This window comes from Mixophyes fleayi, chromosome 8 (genome assembly GCF_038048845.1).
Source record: "Mixophyes fleayi isolate aMixFle1 chromosome 8, aMixFle1.hap1, whole genome shotgun sequence".
Lineage (NCBI taxonomy): Eukaryota > Metazoa > Chordata > Amphibia > Anura > Limnodynastidae > Mixophyes > Mixophyes fleayi.
In genome coordinates this window covers 24,372,571-24,390,866 of record NC_134409.1, presented here as the reverse complement: position 1 = coordinate 24,390,866, position 18,296 = coordinate 24,372,571, and the positions used below count along the sequence as shown (strand labels likewise).

Below are 18,296 nucleotides of genomic sequence, written 5' to 3'. Positions count from 1 at the left end.
TTCATGTGTCACATTAGAAGTCACCGTTGTTTCTGTTAACGTAAGATGGGAGAAAATGTTGTGGTACTCATCAGTTTGGTTACCAAAAGAAAGATTTGTGGGGTCATTGTTTTCATTTCCTTCTGAGTTCTGTTGAACTGATTCATTGGGTTCAAGTTTCGGGTGAACAGTTCCCTCAGCTACAGAGATCAGATGGTTTTGAGCTAAATCAGATGAATATTAAACAAATGGATACCTACATATAGCGCTGCCTTCATGCACACAAGGTGTACGCTGGGAGATGGATATGTGGAAGGCAAATTTCAAATAATTCTGCGTATCATTGCCTCCACATGCACTTCTAGAAGATTGTGAGCGAACTTGCACAAAGACTGTCCTTACCAATTCTCTGAAATAAATGGTATTTGCATACACAAAAACAGAAAGAAATGATAGTAGGGAAGTGTTTCTATCTGTGGGTTGTCTGTAAAGAGCGATTTCAGTTTGGTTAACTTCTATGAATTATAATATCCAAAAAATCTGGACTTTGCTGCTTAGCAAAATTCAGCCAGTACAGCAGGAGCCCTGGGAAGGTGACCTGACTTTGTCAGACTCTCCTCCCCGTCGGGGCGCGTAGCAGTTACACCCTCAGCAGTGGCGAGTTTCACCACAGGCTTTTTTCAATTCTCTACCTATAACAGAATACAGTGTGGAAAGACAAAACTTGGAGGCAGTGTGGAGAGTGGCAGCTTCCTACATCTCTGGTGGTCTAATTATGGCATCTATCTTGAATGACATTATGATGTTAATTTCCAACAATGTGCACCCATAACTCATATTGACAAGCATACCGATAAACTTATGCATACATTTTGCACAAACTCCAAACATGGAGTTAAATTTCACAACATTTGGGACCCATGATACACTTTTCACAGCACTCCAATTCAAGGCACCACTTAAGCAAAAGCAATATCCTTCACTCCAATGGCTAACTCCTTGGGCTCATAATCTCCCCTCCACCCCTTAATTTTTTTATTTTTTTTATCAACCACTCACATTAGAGAAAGGGAACAACAAGATACATTAATTGTCCCACTGAAACAGTATCGTTAGGCCTTAAAGAAGAGGCGAGATGGTGCAAGAGAATGCAACGGCATGGTAGGAAGGAAGAGCTTGTAGTTCGTGTAGTCGTAGACCAATATGTACCAAGAAGCAACAAGGAGGGTGTAATACTGACGATATAGGAAACCCACACTATATATGCTCAAGTTTGGTCTTTGGCCCCCAGATTCACTCCATAGTACTGCATGCAATTTCTCCAATGAATATGATTTCTAGAAATAACCAAGTCACAAGATACATAGCCACAAAATATCTCAGTTTCGTTATGTCAAAAAGTTGATTAGAACAGAACTGCACTTACATTTTGGTTTCAGCACTTTTTACCTTTATTAATGAATCATTGATTGCACTTATAATAAAACAGTTACAAGGTATATACAAAAAAAACAAAAAAAAAAAAACAAAACAAAACAAAAAACCACACAGAAAAAACACAAAACAGAAGATAGGAATCCAAGACAACCGGATAAAGACTGCGCAAAAGAAAACAACTGATGACTTAGAAGATGACAAATATACACTGTAACCAGTAGTCCTTTAAATTGATTTTTGAGTAGAAGGTTTGAGAACTCCAGATTGATCCAATGCTCAGATTCTGCATGAAGTCTTTAGGAAAGGAGAACTATTCTACATCATGTTACCGTCATACAAGCAATTTCCCATTTACAGTCAGTCATTCTTTGAAATCAAGGAATTGCTGCAGTTTTTTCCGGTGCTCTGAAGACACAGGAACAGCACTGGAATAGAAAGAAAACCAAACTAAAAAAAAAGTCCCTATTTTACTTTCCAATTCTAGGTGGTTAAATGGCAAATTCCCTTTTAGACAAACTCTGCTGTTGCGGCAGACCGCTGGCCCAAGTAGTCCTTCAACAGGGTGACCAACAGGTTTTACTACTAGCTACTTACTGTAAATGTTCCCTGAAAGTTGTGGTTATCCTATAGATTGCAGTCTTCAGAGTAGATCGTAAAGCAAACCTCAGTGTCTTGTAGGAAGAATCTACTAAACTAGATGTAGTTCTGGCTGGTTTGCTGGATGCGTGAGGAAGTTTGAAATGCTTCTCTACGGCCTGGAGCAGAAACAGACAATGAACAATGCTGCATTAAACAGAGTAGTAGAGTGTGTCAAGCATCTCTAAATATATCATTTTCCAGACCAATATAACATGGAGCTTCAGGGCTGATTGCTGCTCACCTCCTGTAGAGTCAGAAACGTAGCAAGTATGGCGGAGAGAGAGGTCTGTACCACCCCCATCCGGTCTTCTGAGAATGAGGCCGCTACTAGATGGGACAAACCTGAATCAAGGTGCAGAGGACATAGATGGTGACTGCTGTGTAAATATATTACAGAAATAATGTGACAAAAACCAGGAGTCTATAAACAGACCTTGTACCAGGTTATGGTTCTAGTCAACTTTATTTCCACCCTTACAGCTTCAGGATTCATTCACACAGACATATGGCCCAAGAATGAGCACTCAGACATGAAGCAAGGTTCAAGTTATAACTTGAAAGCAGGAATTCAACCATTTTGTTCAAAAGAATTGATGCATAAGGTGTAATTGTGCAATTAAAATCTATGGCAGATATTTCATTTAAGCTTGGACAATCTAAGTCCAATTTCACTCATGATTGCAAATGTAAATCTAAAAATTTATGCTATCCCCAAAGGTTGAATTAAGCTCACATGGCAATTTTGTTGGCCAACTTTACCCAAACCGGTTATGTGTGTGGTGTTCTAGAGATCAATAAAGGTGGCTGGAACAACTGGATTCATGAAGAATTTCAATGTTTCAGCCCGAGAATGCAGTCCAGAAGCAACCACTGTAGCGGTGTGTGCATGATCAGCTGATCGTGCAATCCAGTCCCCACTGTCAGACAAATATGGCCCTTCAAGCATTGACCTGTTTGGACAATGAACGAAACACATGCCTGATCTTAACGAACATGGCCTCAGTACCTGTGGGCCAACATTGGGTACCATATTGGCTCCACTCAAGTTACAGTTACCAGCTCCCCCTCAGGAGAGTTATGATGCAAGGTCCACCCTCTTTAGGTGCTGTGCGTCCATCCTCCCACCTCTTCCTCTGCCCAGAGCAATCTCCTTTGTAGATGACTTAAACCTCAGAGCGGCCTGGTCTCCAAACCCCTCAAAAATCTTTAACCAAAAATACATGCCATGCCCCTGAAAATGCTCTCTCAATGTCAATGGCTTAGATTCGTCGAACCCTAGTGCTACAATATCTTTAGAAACAAAGACGTAGATCTAGTTCTCTTACCGGAGACCCATTTTAAACACTCACATCCCTCCGTTTCATGCAAGATATCCTCCCAGTCGTTTTACTCAACTTCAACCATGAAGCACAAGGGGACTGCCATTCTAATACGATAACACCCCTACCAAAATAACTGATTTTTCACACGCACTAGGCCTCTATATCATAATAGCACAACACAATCACCTGTTGGAGGACTTTTATCACACACATAAGTAGCCCAAGGATAAGACATCAGGATGACTAACGCAGTTCTTTACCTCAATGACATTGTTCCCCACATGCTTCAACCAGATTGTTTACACTCTCAAAATTGAGAAAATCTGCTGAGGTCATAAAGAGCGCACTTACATCCACTTTTCCTCCCCACACAATTTTAATTCATGCATAGATCTCTTGCTGCTCAATGGCTCGGCCATGAGGAGCCTCAAGGACGACAAGGTCTCCCTTGCGTTGTGGTCAAATCATGTGGTAGTGTCTTGCTGGATCTCAATACATTTGGGTCACCCTTAAAAATTTGGGAACACAATACCTACAAAATTTGTCCTTTTCTCAAATCCACCTGGCCTCATACCAATCTGGGACAACCCTCCATTCCCGCCAGGTTTCCGATCCCCCGCCAGGGGACTGCTTCTGATATGTACAAAAAATTTGACGACTTCTCTTTGCCAAAGTTATTCTTAAAGATTCTCACACGCTTGCTTGGGAACAACAGAGTAAGAAGGGGAAGGGGGGATGGAGGGACCCTCGACCCTGGTGCTTGGTCAAATACCAGATACAATGTTGCCACATGATCCTCCTGCGTTTGGATCAGGGAAAACAACAAGATATTTCTTCTGTGGAATCTAGTCCAATCGCAGATATACATAATGTTCCATAAATTCTTCACCCCTGTTGGCGGCGCTTCGGACAAGAGGGCACTCTGCCCCATGTATATTGATCTTATTTTGGTTTGCACCTATAGTGATAATGGTCTACTGTCCTGCAACCTTTTTAATGATAATTGCACGGTCCTTGTACCCACTCCTTATTCCTTTCTGTATACCCTCCATCACAGTTTTTCTGTAAAAAAACAAAACCCTAAAATGTGATTTGGCTACCTGGTCAGAAATGTATGATACACCCCTGGACATGAAGGGGTTAAGAAAAGATGGTAGAGTGAGTGTAGCAGGGGAAAGGAGAAGTGTAGCATATTGGGTTCAGGGAAGAATGATGGCAAGTTATAGGTTCAGCCGAATCCTTAAGAGTCTGCAGCAAAATCCAGATTTCCCTGATAGAAGCGCACAGAATAAAGCTATTGCATCCAGGGGCTAAGATTAAAACAAAGACTTATAGTTTAAGCACAAACTATTTTTTTAATGCAAATTAGGTCTTCCCTAAAAATATTATGCATGTGGTTTATGTATAGGTTGAAAGGTTGTGATTTTTGCTCCTCTACGTGCAGTAACCAATAGCTGCACATGACATTGCCTCAAAGCTGCAAGTACGAGCTGCAATCACGGCTGCCAGCTACACAGTTTTATGCCAAATGATGTATGTTTATGGCCAAACATATCTGGCCAGCTGGTGTTAGGAGCGAGGGGGTTTGTATCCAGTATGATAACTGGGGATGTGCGCTCTCCTACACACTCACCTTCCAGAGCCCAGATATGAATCTGGGAATCAGAAAACAGTTCCTGACTAGAAGCTTCTGGGTGCTGCAAAGAGAAAATAGTATTTCAGGAACCAATATAAGTGATAAACATTTATACCTGTAATGCATTATGTTATACAATGTTTTGTCTGTACAGTTACAACACAACCGTGCAAAAATACTCATTAGAAAAGAACAGAAGAAAAGAACATAAGCATTTCTCCAGGAGGGCCCGATTTAGAGCAGACCACAGTCAGTTCATTGCAGCTTCTGGCCTTTGAATGGTGGGGCCGCAGCAATACTACGACAGGGGTAGCTGGCGAGACTTGAACTAGGCTGCACATAGAACCTTGTCAAAGTCCTACAGAGGAGGAGGTGCCCATGGGATAATCACAGTTAAAGAGAAAGCAATGGGAGCCTCAGAGGAACATATTTCCACAAGAGGATCCTTCAATGTATTTCAGGAAAGCAAAGTGGATTTGTTGTAATGACTCAGTATTTTTCAAGCCAGTAGCACATAAACACAACCTATGTAACATGTTGGACAATTACCAGACTTTGTTGCCAACACACCCCTGCCGAGTGCCAGTGGTATTCTGTGCCAGGGAGAGGGAGACTGGTTGATCGGAGATACAAATGTAAGAGATGGCACCTACCACAATTTTACGACTGATATTTTGCGGCGCAACTATACTTTAAATATACTTGTAAAGACTGTACTTTTACAAGCAACACTTTTGGTTTTTTTCACAGGGATAACAGTTAGAGAAATGTATTTTTCTTTTTTAGACAAAGACACTGCAGCTCAGAGAGCAGACCCAAAGAACGTAGGAAGTAGCAGCCCAGAATCAGAAAATGGGAGAATGACAGGGGGCGCAGAGGCCAGACATGTGTTCCCCCTCTTACTACCACTAATAAAGTGGATTGGAGAGCAGTATAAAAGGCAGAGAACACCTGGCAACAAGCGTTAAAAAGGTCAATATTTCGCTTTACACTCTAAAAAGAACCATTGTTACACCATACTGGTATACGAAGCATCACAGCACGCTCACATGCTCACCTTGCTGAACAGATACATGATCAGGATTCTCTTTGACAAGAAGTGTTTTACCTAAAAAGCAGAAAATAAAACGTATTTAAATTAAATGAAAATTAATTTCAGAGTTAATTTATATTATTCAAAAGTAGATGTAAAGCACTAAATGTGTAAAACTAACCCATACAACTTCTGCTGAGTATATAACCAAAATTGCAATTAAAGAAAACATTCAATTCCCTACTGTGAAGAAAAGATAGTGATCGCTTAAATTAGATCTTGAGTCCAGATGTTCTGAAACTACAAGCCCCAGCATGCTTTGCCAGTAAACAACCAGTTGATAGCTGGAAGGGCATGCTTGGACTTGTAGTTTCACAACACCTGGAGGGCCGCAGGTTGGACAGGCCTGGTCTAAATAATGTAAAAACAGAACAAAAAAAAAAAAAGACTACAAGAGCAGTTTAAATGAGAATTTTAAGTAAAAAGAAGTTTAAAGTAAAGTAGTTTTGAAGAAAAAAAAAAAGTTCTCTTTAATAACAGTTTACGTCGTTTACTTTGTTTTACATTTCTAAGACAATTCTAATGGTGCAATTTTTGTTTCAAAAGAGAACGTATCACCAAATTCATTTATACTTACTCCACTGTTTTAGAAAATGTTCCTGCGACTGGTAGGTCGAGAGGCAACAGATTGGCTATCATTCATGGTGGAAGAACAAAAACCTGTTGAACTCAATTTTCTCCCTAGAAAAATTTTGCCAGCTTGGTGGCATTAAGAAGCAGCGTAATTCTATGCAGTAATATTAAAAATGTTGGAGGTTATTGCCCACACCTGCCAGGACTGGTCAGACTGGTGGTCAGTGGTCTAACACACTGCTGGCTGTAGTGCTCACATAGTGCCTGTTCTAATAGGAGAAACAATGGTTGATTCTATTATATTCAGACTATTTTTGGCTCCAGAGCCAGATGGCAAGTAAATACTCAGGTGCAGCACCTGGGCAATAGGTGCTGGGGAGAAGACTGAAACCCCTGTAAAGTGTGTCGCTTTGCAGGAGAGATTATCTTAATTTCTTGCAGAACTGAACCGTACAAAGCGGACAATGTTTCTGCCGCTATTCAGATACCCATTTAGTAACCATTTCTGTATACATTTGGAGTCATCTAACAGAATTTATTCCATTATTTGTATGTGGTACCGAGCTCTGCCCAATTTTTGGGGCTAGCACTCTGCTCACCTTCAGCACTTACCTGTTCCTGTTTGTTCTGGAACCATGAATAAAGGACTCTCTGCTCTACACCGCTACTGCCAAGGCTAGGGCTCACACTGGAGACAGAAGATACTTCTGAGCCATTCCTCTGGACATCTACAATACATGTAACAGCTTGGATGAAAACAAGCCTGAAAATCATTTCAAGTTCCAGATACTATTATTCCACGTACGGATACGTCATTAGTCATTTCTAGATGTTCATAGGGCCACAGCTCAAGAACCACTGTTGGAAACATGAGATTGACTAAATCCTTAAGTTATCTACCTGCACTCTGAAGAAGAGAACCACAAGATATGCACCGTTGCTGCGGCTGCTTAAAGAACCATTAACCTAAAGGGTGCTCACCTAGACCACACGTCCACAGCTTCGCACCTCGCCTGAGAAGGTGGGGGCTCTGGACAGATCCATGCCATGGTGAATTCTGGTCTTGGAGAGCAGAGATGTGACCAACTGCAGGGCTAGCAAAAGGACTACCAGAGTCCCATGATCCTTTGAGAGAAGCGGAGGCCTTCAGTAAAGATGATTTGGGTGTTTGAGAAGCTGCAGTAATTTTTTGTGACTGGTCAACAGTCTCGTCAGTTAAGGATGTACCTGTAAAACAATAATCAGACCAAAAAATTTAAAACTAAGCATATAACAGAACTTGAATTATAAAAGGGGAAAGTAAATTGTAAATAGAAACTAGAAGATGTGCTGCTGACTGTAACATTACTCTGAGCATGGATCCCGGAAGTATGTAAGGACATTGGGCTGGAAGAGATGAGAGGACAGGTCACCTAGTAATTAGCTTGACTTGGTAGTGGAGCATTTACATACTAGGCACCACTGTTATAACCCCTTTCCTCAGACAAAGGGGAGAGTTTTTTGTTGCACTAAACACAATACATTGCAGCAAAAAAATGGGATTTATACTTACGATAAATCTTTTTCTCTGAGTCCATCTGGGGGACACTCCTTAACCATGGGGGTTGAGTCGGGGGGAGGAGTCTGGCACCCAAAGAGTTAATTTTTTTCAGCTGACAGCATATCACCCCCACCAATTCCCCACATACCTCAGTTTGATTACCAAAGCCCTTAGGATGATAGGCCAATCAACAAAGACACACCACTCAACAGAGGGGGGAGTGGAGACAAAAGAAAACAACGAAAAAGACGGGGGGGATCGCAGTGTCCCCCAGATGGACTCAAGAGAAAAAGATTTATCGTAAGTATAAATCCCGTTTTCTCTTACATCCATCTGGGGGACACTCCTTAACCATGGGGACTTACAAAAGCAATCCCTCTGAAGGGTGGGACCGCTCTGATCTCCTTGCACGTAGAACACTACGGCCAAAGGAGGCGTCCCCAGACGCAAATATATTAAATTGGTAGAATTTTGTAAAGGTATGGACCGAGGACCAGGTGGCTGCCCTGCACAGCTGGTCCGCCGTGGCTCCATTACGAGCCGCCCCTCTTCAGGTGCGACCTTCTTCCAAGGGCACCCAATTCAAACTGAGGTATGTGGGGAATTGGCGGGGGCGATATGCTGTCAGCTGAAAAAAGTTAACTCTTTGGGTGCCAGACTCCTCCCCCCAACTCAACCCCCATGGTTAAGGAGTGTCCCCCAGATGGATGTAAGAGAAAAACATTTGTGATTAACATAATAGCTTAATATGTAAGCCTTGTTTGTCTACGCTACAGCAGTTATATATCATTAGGGAATACATTTCCAAAATCTTATGGCACACCAGACACATTAAGCTTAATAACTCGGAGGCCCATAACGTCTGAATAGACGAACGGCCTGTGTTCATCCGCTACTGGGAGTGTGGACAACTTTAAAACATTAACATTTTTCGACTCCAATCCCGAGGGCAGCCTCATTTTCGATGAGCAAAAACCAGGAGAAAGTTACCAGAAAATACGTGACGGAAATTATAAAGACAACAGAGCTTGTGAAAAGTGACCTCAATTAGAAACATAAAATATCAATTGATTCATTAGATATATACCTATAACAGAATTTAGAGAATCATAACTGATTTAGATGTAATATTTATTACAAAGCTTCAAAAAGTTGTCAAATTAAAACTAGCTAAGAATTAAAATTCTGGCACCTCTAAGGAAAGTCTGTATGACATAAATGAAACGCGTCACCAAGTAGAGAAAGTACACTGTATTAGGCGGACACTGTGCTCGATTACAGTTGAAACAAAGGCACATATACCGGTGACCACTGGAGGATAAAGAATCTGGTAATCCTCGATCATATGGTGTTAGAGCGTGCTTGAAAACCTAAGGGACTCAGATCACCAATTACTGTCTTGAGGACTGTTATCCCCAATTGGATTTACATACGTGGTGTAGAGTTCCCAAGTACTGTGTGAATACGTGAAACACACTGAAAGACTACTACTTATCAGTGCTCAAAACCCTAACTTTGACCAGTGTGGGATCTGAGGTGTTTCATTTTATTTATGGGGTGTGTAAGTTCCTAGTTCAACACTCATTGATAGTTTGTACTACTGTAGATTTCCAAGGCACTACCTCGCTCCACAGCACCGTACAGTAGGGAAAACAGGACATACATAAAACAGTGTCATACAAGGTAGACAAACTAAATACAGATATGAAAACAAAGGGTGTGGAGGACCCTGCTCATTACAGAGCTTACATTGTAAGTGGAAGAGGGCACAGCTGAAACAAAAGGAGCCAGTGTGCTTAGAGTGGAGATTGGGACAGCTGTGAGGGTGCATTACTGTGAGTAGTATCATATAGATTAAACTATTTTTTTTTAATTAAACGTTTTTAAAGAACGCCTAAAGATTTGAAGGCTGTTAAAGAACTCCCTACCACGCTCAATCAGGATTTCTAAGTGTAGATCAGCATGGGAGAAGTCTTGTAGGCGGGAGTGAGAGGTGGTTACCAGAGACGAGGCAAGGCACGGGCCTGAGGTAGATCTAAGATCTAGAGTCACATGTAGGGGTAACAGCAGCTAGTGCAGCCTCCACAGTCTAATTGGGCTGTGATAATATTCTCTGGTAAAGGACCGAGCTTACAGAACTCAGCAGTAAGGAGAGCACAACATCCAGAATAGCTCAAAAATAAAATCTAACCAAAATCTATGTCATATGGGCAATGAAACGCAGGACAGTATAGTCGCATTATGGGGTGGAAGGAAGCATTAGTCAAATAAAGTGTAAAATGTTGCCCAGCCTCCCAGTAGTGGAACATACCAGTCACCTGCACTGGAGCTTATGAATTAAAAGATTCTGTAGGATGTATAATAAAGATGTAGAATGAATGAGGACAGGCGATGCTTTTAGTAGACAACATTAAACACATTAGTGGGATGGTAACCTGAGCCGCTAGAGGATTTCCTCATCTCTAGAGAGGACGACGGGAACCTCACACGTCCATTACTTGCAGCAGCTTCCTGGTACGCGATTAGCCTGGATGTCAGATTGTTTAAGATGTTCAGGCACTCCTTGGAGATCGCATGCCAGTTGTGGGGGTGACCTCCTGCCATAAAACAGGGAACACGGCATTAGTATTCAGTCCACCGTTCATCCTCCTGATAACTGAACGTCGCTGTACATGAGAGGAGCAGATACCTGGTTGGCTGAGGCTGAACACTTCTTGTCTGCGAGATGGTGAATACTGAGAGAGCAGCATGAGGTCTTGGAAGGCCAAATACTGGGGAGAACAAAGGGGAACGATGAAAAGTGATGCTCAGCTCCAGCAGAAAAATCAAACTAGACGTCACTTTAATGAGAGGTCTTCAATACACTTTCTCAGCTGTTCCCACATAAGGAGTTCTCAACGTGATGAAATACCAACCTAATTAAATCATCTGAGCATAGTTCACCCCTTGCGGTGAAAGGAAGTTTATAAACCTACGCAACAGAAAGTCTCCAAGTGAAAAGATTAGATGGTCCATTGTAGAATTGGTTTAGATCACCGTCTATATACCCTAAACAATGGCATGGAGGGAGCCTGAGACATTGGGTTTGGTCTCCACACCGACTGGGCAATCAGGAGATATGCAGTTAATGTTAATGCAGTTAATGGACACCAGTGCAGGTTTTTACTATTATCCAGTTTCTGACAACACACAAAAATCATTGTTACAGTGTCAAAATTAAAAGCAATGTGTTCATAGATAGTCTATTGGGGGAGGGGGGATTTCTTTCAGTACGTAAAGCACTGAACTACACATGACTACGGCAATGGCTATAATGTCAGAACTTGTGCACTTCAGCAATAGTAGGGCTTGTTATCACAAGTTTTCTTACAGATTTTACAGTTTGCTCACAGAACACACAAATGAAGAATGGAAGAGTCACTGGGACTCTTCTCAGTCAAGATTATTAGTGCTGACATATTGTACATTTCCGCCGCAGATCAATCAGCAACAATGTATTATGTATTATTAACCAATATTATTTGTATACTTATTCTGACTCAGTACATATGACCACACCAGTCATGAATAGCATCAGAGGTCTCTACTCACCTTTAAAAAAGGAGAGCTGCAACTTAACACGTTTGGGAGACATCTTTCTGCATCCTCGGCAAAGGAGGTCTGCACAGGAAACACTCTGGACTAGAGCAATAAAAGACTTGGTCACTCACAGCAACAAAATATACTGCAACATATTTTTACGCTGGTCAAGGAAAATAAAGTTGTTCAAAAAAAAAAAAAAAAAATTACAAAAACACATAACAAAACATAGAAACCCAACAACAAAGAAAAGAAAACTATACCGGTGCTATGAAACAATAAATCCGAACTTAGCTTCACAGAAGTCTCCTGTTCAGTTACTATTTAAATATATTTTTAAAAGGGGCCTATTTAATAATATGGCACAAAAAGAAAATCTACTATCCCACAAAAAAAACAAAAAAAAAAACAAAGAAAAAAAAATAAATAAAAAAATAAATAAAAAAATCAGCTTTCATTGGACTAAGCTACTAAAAGCGGACGTTGGCTGTGGATTATAACACTTCAATGGTCTCTCTACAATGTGATGTATACTCGAGATAAATGATCCTACTGACCTCGGTCGCGTAGATCTGGAATAATATCCACACTATGTGCCAGGTGGTTAGAAGAAACGTGCTGGACAACCAAATCTGGTAGAAGAGCGACAAATCCAAGAGTCCCCGCAGAGTATCCAGTGCTGGCAAATGGCTGTATGGAAGAGACAGATACCACAGGCCTGTAAATAATATACCACCAGAAGAATATCAATTTCATAGACAGAATCTGAAAAATTAATCTAAAAAAACCCCCAAGACTTACTGATCCATGCGGAGGTACAGGACTGCTTGAACCCATGTCCGTGGAATATAACCTAGGGAAAAAGAAAAAACAAACATTAAGTTAACACCACCAATAATCTAGACGCAAAATTTAATGTGGTGCAAGTTTAAATGGCATGACGTATTGAGATAATGGGCTGTACTGCACTGGATAAGGTTAGAAGAGAAGACATGGGACATACCGAGGAAGAAATAGATAGCCGTGACGTTCCGAACCAAGTACAACGAATGGACACAACTGTGTTTCAGGAGAATGGGCAGAAACCTTCGGAACTGCAGATACTTGAATTGCTTCAGAACAAGAGATATAACCATTATATACATTAAACATGTTTAGGTTAACAGGTTTCTAGAATGGCACAAGACAAGGACACAATGCTGAAAAATAACTAACTATGGAATAAAACAAAAATCATTTCAAGATGCAATATTGTTTTTGTGTACAAAGTTTTATAAACATTGTTTTGCTAAACAATGATAGAAAGATAAACAAAATATATAAAATAGACAATATTATTATTATTTTTATTAATAGGGCGCCACAAAGTGTCCACAGCACCGTGCAGGAACAAGCAGTAGAACAGTACGGCACAATAAACAAGTACCACTATAACAATAGCAATACATAGATTGTCAAATCTACAAAACTTTATTTATACTGACATATATTCCACACCAATAGAATTGTCCTAGAATAGCAGCCCTGTGAGAAGTGCATCTAATAAAACAGCAGGCAAAGGATGGTTCTTGCTCCTACCTGCACATTTGGAAAAGTCAGATAGTTCATGTTGCGCACAAAGTACAGCAGGCTGTAGCTGTAACCTAAAAACGCTCCAGTCAGCAGCAGAAAGAGGTAACGCTCGTTCAGACACATCGACTGAATGTTCCCTTCTTTACCACTGAAGAAATAACAAACATACAACATTACAGACCAGTAACGTCTCATCTCATCGCCACATACGCCAAAGCCGTGTACTTTATATAAACTCACCCGTGTTCAGAAATGCAATGAGCTGCCAGACTCTGGTTCTGAGCCCCACTTAGAACAGCGCAGCACCAGAAAACCAACACCCCCATGAGGGCATGAACAAGTGAGTGGAGCACATGCTGTGGGAGTAGTATCTGTCCAATCAGGGAGAGCCGAGAGCCAGGGATGGAAGGTACCACTGTGGACGGGAGGACGGGAGTCATTGTGTGCACATCACAAAACCTGGGCCCTGTGTGTTATTTTTATGCACATGATACAATGCAATAACTTCGATCACACAATCTTGTTAAGTACCATTGACTAACAGGGAACACCAATTTCTGACAGCATGGTCTCATCTATTTAATGGAAATCTCAACCCGTTAACGGCTTGAAGCGAGGTTCATAACTCACATGCTTTACAAGGAACTTGAAAACTATTAGGAACATATACACACCTACATTTAATGTTAGAGACCACTGGTATTATAGCTGAGATGGTCAAAAATCAAACAGATGGAGCTACTCTAAATAACCAACTGCATCCTCATCTTAAGGTTGCTTTTTCAATCATTTAAAATAGCCACAAAATGAACCTCTCAGCATTAATCTACACGCTTTGTATCGAAATACTTGCGTCTAGAGTGAGACAGAGCTCAGATGTAACAGGGGATCCAAATTTAGGACAACCAATACAAGATATCGCTATTCACAGATTATGTACCTTAACCTTGTCTTCTCCACAAAGTTCTCTTCTCAATTTACTTGTAAATGGTCAACTCTCAGATTACAAAGTGAACAATTCTAAATATGAAACGCTCGCCCTTCACCGTCCCCCAAAAACTAAAAAACTGCTAGAAATTAATTCTGACATTCAATGGCATCCCCTCACAATCTGATATCAAAGCTTTTACTCACCAAAGATTATAGCCAACGTTTCCAAGCTAACTACTCCCGTTACTTTCCCATATTAAACGAGACTTACATAACTGGAATACACTTTGCATCTTGTGGATCAGAAGGATCAATGCTAGAAAAATTAATGTTTTACCCAGGCTGCTGTGTTTATTTCAAACCTTACTAGTTAAACTACCAACTTCTTTCCTCTGAGCTCTCCAATTACTATAAAATAGGTTAATCTGGAATGGTAAAAAGTCCAAAAACAGAAGATCTTGCCTGGCTAAGTCTATTTATAACATGGGCCAGGTCCTATCACTATTTGAGAAACATTACCAGACCACTCAATTTAGACACTTTGTTTCCTGGCACGCGCTGGCTCAGGCATTAAAAAATATGGGTAGATATTGGGGAAGTGCCGTCTAGTGATCATGGAGCGTGGGGAGTCTCAGCCTGTTTTAATGCCAAATCGATTCCCACTAACCCCACCACCACAGCATTGCGCAGTCCTGGACCTCTGTGGGCAGGGATGGATTCCTCCATATTATTGGAGAATATACCCAAGGGGTGTTTGGGCCTTTTAGTTCAAAACGCTGAAAAGCTGCATCTTGCCGAACTTGGTCTTGTGGCCCCCTAGCGGTCTGCTCCCGTTCTTCTCAGAACGGGGGAAGCAGACTTCCGCGTCATGTGACTTTCTCTACACATTTGAACAAGGTCACATGGCCTTGGAGCGCAGTCCCTCCTTCCTCTTTGTGGTCCCTTTGAAGCAACCCTACAGGTAATCCATGTTGCCCCTCACTGGTGTACGTACAACGGTTTCCAGTTCACAGAACAGAGATGTTCGGTTGCTTTAGCAGATGAAAATTGAGCAAAAGTGAAGCTCTACTTAAATACTGTTTCGGTTCATTTTATTGTCATCCATTGTAATATTTGAATGGCTTACCTGAGAAGAACTCCACATTGAAGGCACACTGAACGCCTTGCAGCCCACACAGAAGAAGTAGACAAAAGAATGTGGAACTGCTGACAACAACATTTAGGGAGTCTGCAGAATAGGACAGAATTTCATGGTTTAATGTTATTAAGTAACTGATTGGTAGAACAAAATAGATCACAATGCAACACACAGTAATGATGTACACTTACACAATGATAACGGAAATGGATTATGTTTAATGACAAATGTTTATCTTCAGTATTGATGTTAGTGCACATGACAGTGTTCTCTACCCAAGGAGTAACAATAAGGAACAATGTTATCATAAATCCCCCCTCCTACTTTTTAACTCGCAATTTAGTAGACAGAGTACATAACCAATGTTTATTAATACCTGGGGTCTGTGCTTTATAAACAAATATATTTTTCTCAGAGGGGCCAAGCTTTTATCCCAGACATACAGAATTATAAGTAGATCATAGACGCATTATTATTTATTCATACAGCAGCAATCAAATTACACAGCACTGTACAGAGAATATGTAATCACTTACATCAGTCCCTGCCCCATTGGAGCTTACATTCTAAATTCCATAGCACACACGCACTAGGATCCATTTTGTCAAAGCCAATTATACTAGTATGTTTTTGGACTATATGAGAAAATTGAAGCATACGGAGAAAACCCACAGAAACACTGGGAGAACAAATCCCACAGCATTGGGTTGAAGAACTCATGACCCCAGCACTGTGAAACAATGATGCTAAGCACAGTGCTGCCCACAATAATATAAGGTTTACTTCTGTGCACTATTTGATCATGTGTTTACAAACTGGATTAGACATGTCCCTTTTATGACAATCAAATCACAAACACTATGGGGCATAGTCATGTACCAACGCAATTGATGAAAGAGTTTTCAATCCTTATCCCATAGATAAGGATTGAACTATTATTCATATTTTTCAAAAAAAAGTCACAGTGGCAGCAGTCATGATAAACTGCTATCCCTGTGAAGTCTAACACTTACGTGATAACTGCAACTTTGCTCCCAATGACCAGCGTGATCCACAGAAGCCTTGTGCGCATGCTCCATAGTGAAACTTTTGGGCATGTGCACAAATTTCCCTGTTTCAAAGAGCAGTGTGTGACAGTGAGGGGATCACATGATCCCTCCACACACACACACACACGCAGTGAAGCTCTGCTCTTCGGAACAGAGGTGGCGTATATTAACACAGGTGCAAAAGTCTTTTCATTCATTCTTGAATTGCGGTACATAGCAGTCCCCATAGACATCTATGGGGAGTGCTATGTATTTCGAAAAAAAGTGCAAAGCTGCAGATAGCAATTATAAATTTGCAACATACTTAGTATTGCAGCCATTCCCCAAAAATAGCAGTTTTCAGGGAATTTACAGGCAGAAAATGTTTAATAAATAGGCCCCTATGAAACAGTCTCTCTCATTAGTATCTAAAATGCAATCGAATAAAAGGTGTTGACTTCATCATCTTAATGCCCAGCTTTCCCAACTACTCACCTGTGAGGCACTGTATGGGATGAAAGATGTGGAATCTGCTAAGGGTGATGAATGCTACACAGCTCAGAGGCAATAAAATAACAGACCAGGCAAAACTGGCTGCCACTCTCCATTTTAACACCTGTAACATGAGCATAATGAGCAACAATGTCAATTACAGCAATGAGTACACCTTATCAGGCTAATAGGACTACTATACTTGTAGAATACTGGACATTTACTACAAGTAGATCAGCTTTGACATGCTTTGTTGACTCCAAGTGATGTATACCCTTCACCCCTGTGACATTGTCGTGACATAACCCCTTCATTCAATTACTTTTGCCCCCTCCCTCCATTTATGACACCATTATTTTGCTACATAAAACATTCATCTACTTTGAGTTTTATTTTTGTTTTTTAATTTCTCACTCTCAGAAGTCCAGATAGGTCAACCTGATCATCATTAGCATTTATTTATACACATATATATATATATATATATATATATATATATATATATATATATATAGCACCACTAATTCTGCAGCAGAATCCTGTACAGAAAATATTTGTCACTCACATCCCATTGGCGCTTACAGCCTAAATTCCCTAACAGAGGGAACACTGATCAGCTCACATATAAAATTAGCATAGGCACTGTCATAGAGCATGTGAAGACTGCAACATAACCCATTGTCAAACAAGTGCCATCTAAAAATAAGAGACTTGTATAGACATGAACAGAGCAGAAGATGCTACAAGCTTTACAGAGATAAGCTCTATGATACCGCAATCTGCAAATCCCCAGCTGCTATGTACTGCCAGGCAATGCTGGGACCTGTAGTTCCACAAGAGCGACTCCATGCACACATAAAAGTGTTAAATAGGTCGGATGTGCGTGTCCCCCCCGGGCCGCAGGTACCTGTCTCTCCCCGATCACGTTCATGTCGCTGCCGCTTCTCACATTCAAACACTGAACGCGGCATGGAAGAAGAAGGACCCTTCCGGGGTCTGACCGACGCGCTGCCTGTCTGGAACATAGACACCACGAATGGAGCTGTCCTACCAACTGACGGTAGGGAACCTGACCCTCCCATGCAGGGCTGCCCTGTGCACTGCCTGTCTGGAACCTGCATAGACATCACGAATGGAGCTGTCCTAATGGCAACAAAACATTGAATTTTCGCATACACACTACAATAAAAAAAAATCCATTAACTTATACTTGCCAAATCTCCCTGAATGTCAGGGAGACTCCCTGAACTAGGGGTGATATCCCTCACTCCCTGAAGAGTCTGGCATTCTCCCTGATGCTGAGTCAGTACAAGACGTGGTTGGCTTCGCCATCTGTGG

At 41.1% G+C, this 18,296-nt stretch overlaps 1 protein-coding gene across 2 annotated transcripts; it reads right to left on the bottom strand.

The window, feature by feature from the left end:
• Positions 1-1,419: 1,419 nt before the first annotated feature.
• NDC1 (NDC1 transmembrane nucleoporin) lies at positions 1,420-18,277 on the bottom strand. Of its 2 annotated transcripts, none has more exons than XM_075182131.1 (19): positions 18,163-18,277; positions 17,866-18,101; positions 16,962-17,082; positions 15,427-15,528; positions 13,611-13,836; positions 13,377-13,518; positions 12,802-12,910; positions 12,600-12,651; positions 12,356-12,488; positions 11,811-11,900; positions 10,909-10,990; positions 10,655-10,816; positions 7,661-7,906; positions 7,292-7,407; positions 6,071-6,121; positions 5,011-5,074; positions 2,297-2,397; positions 2,011-2,171; positions 1,420-1,841 (listed from the first exon to the last, which is right to left on the bottom strand). In XM_075182131.1, the coding sequence occupies exons 2-19, from the start codon at positions 17,887-17,889 to the stop codon at positions 1,778-1,780; spliced, it is 2,046 nt and encodes a 681-aa protein (XP_075038232.1). In that variant the 5' UTR covers positions 17,890-18,101; positions 18,163-18,277; the 3' UTR covers positions 1,420-1,777. The 2 variants fall into 2 exon arrangements, with proteins under 2 accessions (XP_075038232.1, XP_075038234.1); XM_075182133.1 differs by having other exon boundaries at positions 1,422-1,841; positions 13,611-13,785.
• Positions 18,278-18,296: the final 19 nt, after the last annotated feature.

Coding starts and splice junctions, on each gene's coding strand:
- NDC1 (XM_075182131.1), bottom strand. CDS start 17,889: ATGAACGTGATCGGGGAGAGACAG. Junction 17,083..17,865: donor ACGTGATCGGGGAGAGACAG/GTACCTGCGGCC, acceptor CTCATGTTACAG/GTGTTAAAATGGAGAGTGGC. Junction 10,817..10,908: donor GTTCAGCCTCAGCCAACCAG/GTATCTGCTCCT, acceptor GTTTTATGGCAG/GAGGTCACCCCCACAACTGG.